The 6,619-nt window shown below is 35.1% G+C and overlaps 1 protein-coding gene across 2 annotated transcripts; it reads left to right on the top strand.

Moving 5' to 3' along the window:
- Nucleotides 1-1,953: 1,953 nt before the first annotated feature.
- Nucleotides 1,954-6,103, top strand: LOC107863172. Of its 2 annotated transcripts, none has more exons than XM_016708981.2 (3): nt 1,954-4,341; nt 4,484-4,662; nt 5,417-6,103. In XM_016708981.2, the coding sequence occupies exons 1-3, from the start codon at nt 2,281-2,283 to the stop codon at nt 5,967-5,969; spliced, it is 2,793 nt and encodes a 930-aa protein (XP_016564467.2). In that variant the 5' UTR covers nt 1,954-2,280; the 3' UTR covers nt 5,970-6,103. The 2 variants fall into 2 exon arrangements, with proteins under 2 accessions (XP_016564467.2, XP_016564466.2); XM_016708980.2 differs by having other exon boundaries at nt 1,955-4,352; nt 4,471-4,662.
- Nucleotides 6,104-6,619: the final 516 nt, after the last annotated feature.

The following is a 6,619-nucleotide window of genomic DNA, read 5'->3' as shown; positions in this document are numbered from 1 at the left end:
TAATTTGCCAACCTCTTTTTACTTTGCATATGTGAATCAAGTGCTTAAATATTTTTTACTCCCTTATGTTGGTTGATAGCTTCGAATGTGAACTACATTTATTTTGTATTTGTTCAATTTACAGACGGATAAATTTAAATAGAAAACATTATTGTCAAATAAATATATAATTTGAAAATCTAAAACTACATTATCAACAGTCCGTGATGTTCTTACATAGTGTGCTTTACATTTTTGAAAAATTATTTCTCTATAATATGACAATTATTTGTTGTTTTAAATTTTTCTTGAATAAATAGACTCAATTTTTCTTAAAAATAAATAAATGATCAACTAAGCGGAGTGAGAATTATTATTCATATTTTAGCTTTTCTATAAGATCGCGCAAAGGGCAAGCAACTTGACTAGTTAAATGAAGTAGAAAATCTCATAAAAATTTAAGGGTATAATTGTAAAGAAGCTTTTGTAGAGTTTTAAAATATATGATATATCTACTTTTTTATACAATGAACCAAACACTTGATAAAAAATAATCCTTGTATTACTAATCAATGCATTACTAATCCCAGTATTGTTAATCCATGGATAACTTTCCTTTGTACCAAACGACTCCTAAGGATATTTTTGAGTCAAATAGATGGATGGAAGGGTATTTTTGAGCCTAAAGGTGGAAGAAGGGTATTTATGTACCATTTTCAATAATTAAAGGGTATATTAGATCCTTTTCCGTCATTTTTACGATTGAATTTGTGTTTGTTGTGAAATTAAAATCATGATGTTTGAAATTTGTATTTGTTGAATTTATGTTTCCTTTTTTCCTTCTTGAAATTGTTTTGGGTGCAAGCACTACACTACAATAATTGATCCCATCTCTCTATATGTTTAGATTTATAAGGAAGAAGAAGAAAAATGGGGTGGAGGGGTGTGAGGAAGAAGAAGAAGAAATGAGGGTGGTGGGGTGTGAGGAAGAAGAAAAAAAAATAATGTTTAAAGATATTAAAGTGGCCCCCACTATTTTTTTCTTATATTTTTTTTTTCACTAAAACACGCTTTTTTTTTTTTTTTTGCCATATCAGCCATCAAGAGGGAAAAATAATTAATTTTAAAGTTTATAAGGGAGGAGGGAGTAAATAATTATCTGATTAGTTTAGGGTTTAAAGTAAATTTTGCTAACAAGTTAAGGAAAGATTTGATGTCTTTTCTCTTTTTTCAATCAAACGAGTGTATGTTAATTCTTTAAAAAAGAAAAAATTTAAATAAACTCTTCAATATATGAAGATTTGAAATGATATTTGAACAAAAGGGAAATGAGGAAAATGAAGTTTTATCTTGAAGCTAAATATTGAAAATAGTGGATTCACATGAGGTGTTGAAGAAGAGGAGGAGGAAAGTGACGAAGAAAGAAAATATAAAAAAAAAGGTGTGAAAAAAAAAAACACGAAAAACTCTACATAAATAATTATTTTTATTCTTGTGTTACATCAGTATGTAATTATTTTTCGTGTCTAGTTCATAATAATTTCAATGTCTTTTTTCTAAAATTATAATTCTCAAATAACTAAAAATAATATGAGTTATCACATACTGATCTCAATAAAAAATGAGATAAACTAATTTATACTCCCTATGTTTCATTTATGTGTGACAATTTATTTTTATCTATCTGAAAAAGAATATCATTTTTTTTATTTGATAATTATTTAAAAATATAATTTTATTTTCATTGATTCCATTTGATTAAAAAATAATAATATATTTTTAATAAAAAATAATTTAATAAAAATTATCAAATATTTTTTAACACCATACCCATTTAAATTATAAAAAATAAAAGAAAATAAAAAAATAATTAATTTTAAAATTGGTTATCCTTCTCTTATATATCACATGCATGCAGGAGCGCTTAATGTTTATCCATATCTGGTCTAGTATTAAGGGATGGAATTATTAGAGATGGCGTGGCCGTCACATCACATGCGTATCAGAACCCATCACGTGCTTCCTTTTCCCTTTCATTTGAAAAACAAAAAACATTTCCCGCTGCTTCCTTTTCCCGCCACAACATTCTCCCCCTCCCCCCCCGGCCGAAACCAAATTCCTAAACACCACTCCAACACCTACCGCGCACATTAGACAACTACTGTCTCTACAATCAAAAATCCACCGCCGGTGAAAGTCAGAACAACTTTCCGACACATATAAATTCGCCGGAGAATTACAACGACTCTTCGCAAGTCTCACACACGGCGCAGGTTAGCACTCCTCCGCATCGAAACAGCTATGGCGGAACCTATAGACTATTCTAGAACCCGAAGAATTGTGCTCCTCACAGATCTACATCCACTACTCAATCTTCAAAACTCTACTTACTACCTCAACTCCATTCTCGCTACCTCAACGCGCTTCCTCAATTTCCCATCTTTGTGCAATTCACTTTTCTCTTTCAATTTTTTCTTCTCTTCGCTTTCCCCTCTCCGTTCCTCGTCCTCCATAAACCGCCTCTTCCCTAACCTCTCCCATGCTTTTAACCGCCCATCTCAAGCCCTAGAATTGGTTAGCGAAGTCCTGAGATCGTTACATCTGCCAATTGATTTGGAGGTGGATTGTTCTAGGGCTTGTCATACTGCTAGTTCTCTGCTTCAGCTAGTAGATGACTGTGCTTGGGAGTTTGAAATAGAGAGTCCTCCAGGTAAGGTAAAAGGCGAGTTTCCAAAGGTATCTCGGAATTTGGTTGTTTTGATTTCAAGTATTTCTAGATCGTTGAGTGATCTAGCTGAGTATATAAATGTGGATGTGAATTCTGAAATATTTAAGGATTTTGAAGGTTTTATGGTCAAATTTAGTGAGTTTTTTGGTCCTGTGAGGAGGACTTTTGATAATAGAGGTATTCATTTTAGTTGGATCGACGTGAAAGGTGAAAGAAAGGAGGGGGAAAAGGTTGAATTTTTTGATGAAGGTGAGTGGTTGTACATGTTGGAGAATGGAATTAGGGATTTTGGTTGGGGGATTAGTTCAACTGATTCGATTGTTTTGGGTTCTGCTTTGGTTCCGTTTGGCTTGATATATCCTGAAATTGGTGTGTTGTTTGATTTTCTGAAAAGTGTTGGTTCATTTGACAGAAGTTCTGCGCAACTGCATCTTGAGATCCGTGATGTCAATGGAAATCCTTTGGAATATACGCTTTGTGATCTTGAATTGCTCAACCCCGCAGCATTGCCTAAGCTTAAATCTCAAGATATTCTGAATACACTCGGACTTGGAGACGAGCGAAATGAAGGGTGTGATCAAGAAGAAACATTTTGGTCTTTTCTTGGTGAAGGCTCGGTAACTATGCATCTCAAGGCTGTAAAGAAGTGTGAAGTAGGAGAAAAGATTGAAGGATGCTCATCTAGTTATGTTCTAGTGCAGGAGTCTGGCAGATGCAAAACTAAACATTGTAATGATACTTCTGTTGATGGAGTCCTTGATGTACTATCTGGAGTACAGGGTAAGCATGCCCGAGGAAATTCTGCAGTCTTGTGGAAAATTCTTCTCAGTTTCTTATATAAAGAAAGCTATTGGGCTTCAGTTACTGTATCAAATAGCAATGGAAATACAATCACGGGTGTTCTCAGGCCTTTGACAGCGCAATTGGCGCTTCTTTCAAGAATAGAAGGTGGGCATAATTACGGATCAACTTTAAAGAAGATGAATAACGTGATCTGTGGCAGCTCTAAAAAAATCAATGACTCACTAGGGAATAGGAAAAGAAAAAAGAAGTGTTTAATTGGGAATACGACTTGGAGTTCTTTTCTCAAGGCAGCATTTGAGTGTAATGATTTTGAGTTGGTAGATGTTTGTTTTGCCAAAAGAATTGAGAAATCAAAGAAGCTGAAGTTCTTGAAGTGCTGGATGGAACAAATCAAGAAGTCCAGCACCTGCTTGCTAACAGCTCCAGATTCATATAAAAGACAACCGCAACAGCCATTCTCCACACAGTTTCCCTCCGATTCAGCCCTCATGCTGGAGGGAGATGCACACGTGTTATACTCAGAAACTACAGAAGACTTTTTCAATAATCTACCAAAGAAAATCCAGCATGGTCTACAATCTGGAAGAGACTTGCACACGTTAGCAGAACGACTAGTGAAGTCATCAATACATGCATTGTCCAAAAAGTTTGAGATAGATTACAATATAGGAGGTGAATCTCAAATTCCAAAAACAAATGATTCATGTTGCAAGACTATCCTTCCTGAACTTATGAAGAGCCTGCTAAGAAAGCCCAAAGAAATGAAAGAGAGGCTGAAGCACTATGATCCCCACTCTGAAATATCCGATTTCAGTTCAACCTCAGAAAATGTTGTCCCAGAGTATCCTTTCATTATTTTCTTCCTGCTTTTATCTGTAAATTATTACATCTTAAGTTCCGCTTGATGAAATAAATGAATCAATATTGTACTTTAGTGCATTTTCCTTAACTGTCACAAGATTTGAATTGCAGATATTGCTTCGGATGGAAATCCTTGGATCAGCCTTTTCTGAGAGTATTAAGGAATCCTCCAAGCAGAAGCTGGTTAAAGAGATCTGCTCCTTTCTAGAGATCATTCAATATCTTGTTGAAGGAGGGATTCATGGTGACCTTAGCCTATATGCTTACGTTGAACGCACTATTCGATTAAGGTAAATATTTTGCTTTGAAACTAAACAGCTCAATTTTCCCTACAAGTATGATGATCTGATTCGCGTCTGACAGCAAGTTCTTATTCCCTTTTTGGTGTTTGCCCTGGCTCTAGTATTCAGCATGAGAAATAGGTCTTTTGTCTTTCCAATCCTTCTATTTTGAACATCCCCAATTATTTCTTTTCCTTGTTTAATCATTACTACTTCGCTATATTATTGATTCCTTTGGTGTATCCTCCCTGCACAAGTTTTCTCATCTTTTCCTTGTCGAGATATGCTAATTATATTTTTACTGGCATAGATAGGATAATTATCTTATATAAGAGCTACTAGCTCTATAGACAATCAATGATTATTTTTATTTTATCATCATAGAATCCACTTCATTAGTGTTCTGTTTCATGATTTTTTCTCTTTTTAAAACCTTGGTTCTTAAAAAATTTCTCGCGTTGGCTTAGTAATTTCTGGCATGTATGGTTTTGAGACCATGTAATTGTAAATTTACTACAAGATAATCATTTGATTTACTTATAAAGCTAAGTTCTGTTAGGCAGAACTTCTCAGGGAACTCCATTACCTTCACTGCTTATTATGAATTTGTAGCATACAAGTTTCACTTTCGGTGCTATCAGAGTTGAAACCAATCACTCTGTTCTTTCTATTAGAATTGGTTCTTGTTTGCTATCCATAGATGAGAAAACTCATGCACCTCCGTAGTACTGTTATCTGGGATCTAATTTTGAACCTGATTCAGGTATCAGAACATTATCGAAGATGTTGTCAATAGAATTTACGCAGAAATGGATTTACTTCCATTTGGTGATGAAGATGAAAAGCAGGCTCTTCTGTTCAATAGTGAGGACAGTAATCAGTCCTGGAGGGAGAAACAAGAGAGGGATGAAACGGCTGAAGCCAACAATATGCGACTGTCAGTCTCAGCAGAGGATAAGTTTTTCCAACCACCAGAAAACATTGATGGGAGCTCCCAAGCTATCAGCGTAGAGGATCATGCCCGCAAGTTAAGTGAAGCTCGTGATCGGAGAGAGAAGGCCCGACAAAAAAGATCTTTCACAAGGATGCTAGATCTGCAAAGAGTTTGGGCCCCAAAGCAGCTTAAGGCTCTAAAAATAAAGTGTGAAGATCAGAAGGAACTGAAAAGAAAAGAGAGGAAAAAAACTAGCCATAGTGTAGTATGTGAAACACCAATGAATGGAAAGAATTGGTCATCCTCTCAGAATGATGATAGTGATGATGCAAAGCCAAAACAGAGTTCTTCTGTTTCCAAGGCTCTCTTTCAGGATTGGTGAGGACAAGTTGTACCAGTATTGTAGCTTAATCAGAGTAAAAAGCAAAGCATGCTATTTTACTTGAATTATTTTTTAGATATAGAAAATGTTTTCCACACTGACAGGTAAATGATAATAACAGAAATTGGTTGTCATTGCTGATGGTTACCTAAATACAACAGTTAGCGATATTACTGTTTCCTTTTATGGGTGGAACTGTGCGTGCAAATGTTATGTTGCATGGGACATAGAACTGGTTAGCCACATGATGTTCAGTCATATGATATAGAACTATCTGTTGTATTGGGTGCGCAAAATTTGTATTTTAGCAACACTACTTCAACATAAGTTCAAGACACCTTCAACACAAGATTAAAATGATCTTTCACAGAAGTGTGTTTTCAGTTTCTTAAAGAAAAATAGATGAAGTGGAAAAAACCAAGTCCTCCAAATCCACGGAGTGTTTTTAAGGAAATAATTCCTTTCAAGTACCTGAGGTTGCGGAATTTTTCTCCTAAGATAAAATGGCTTTAACAATCCGACAGTAGTGGTAGTTGTGTCTCTTCTGAGCAGCTTTCAGCATCGTTTCTGCATGCGGAAGCATTTTCCCTACGTCTCAAATAAATTGTCTAAAAAATTAATTCTAATCCAAATCCGAGCAACGACGGCGC

This window comes from Capsicum annuum, chromosome 3, assembly GCF_002878395.1.
Source record: "Capsicum annuum cultivar UCD-10X-F1 chromosome 3, UCD10Xv1.1, whole genome shotgun sequence".
NCBI lineage: Eukaryota > Viridiplantae > Streptophyta > Magnoliopsida > Solanales > Solanaceae > Capsicum > Capsicum annuum.
This window is presented reverse-complemented; position numbering and strand designations above follow the sequence as displayed.

What these genes read in the sequence shown, in the direction of transcription:
- LOC107863172 (XM_016708980.2), top strand. Translation starts at nt 2,281, where the DNA reads ATGGCGGAACCTATAGACTATTCTAGAACCCGAAGAATTGTGCTCCTC. An exon ending in TCAGAAAATGTTGTCCCAGA is followed by an intron (nt 4,353 to 4,470) that starts GTATCCTTTCAT and finishes AACTGTCACAAG; the next exon opens with ATTTGAATTGCAGATATTGC. An exon ending in GAACGCACTATTCGATTAAG is followed by an intron (nt 4,663 to 5,416) that starts GTAAATATTTTG and finishes AACCTGATTCAG; the next exon opens with GTATCAGAACATTATCGAAG.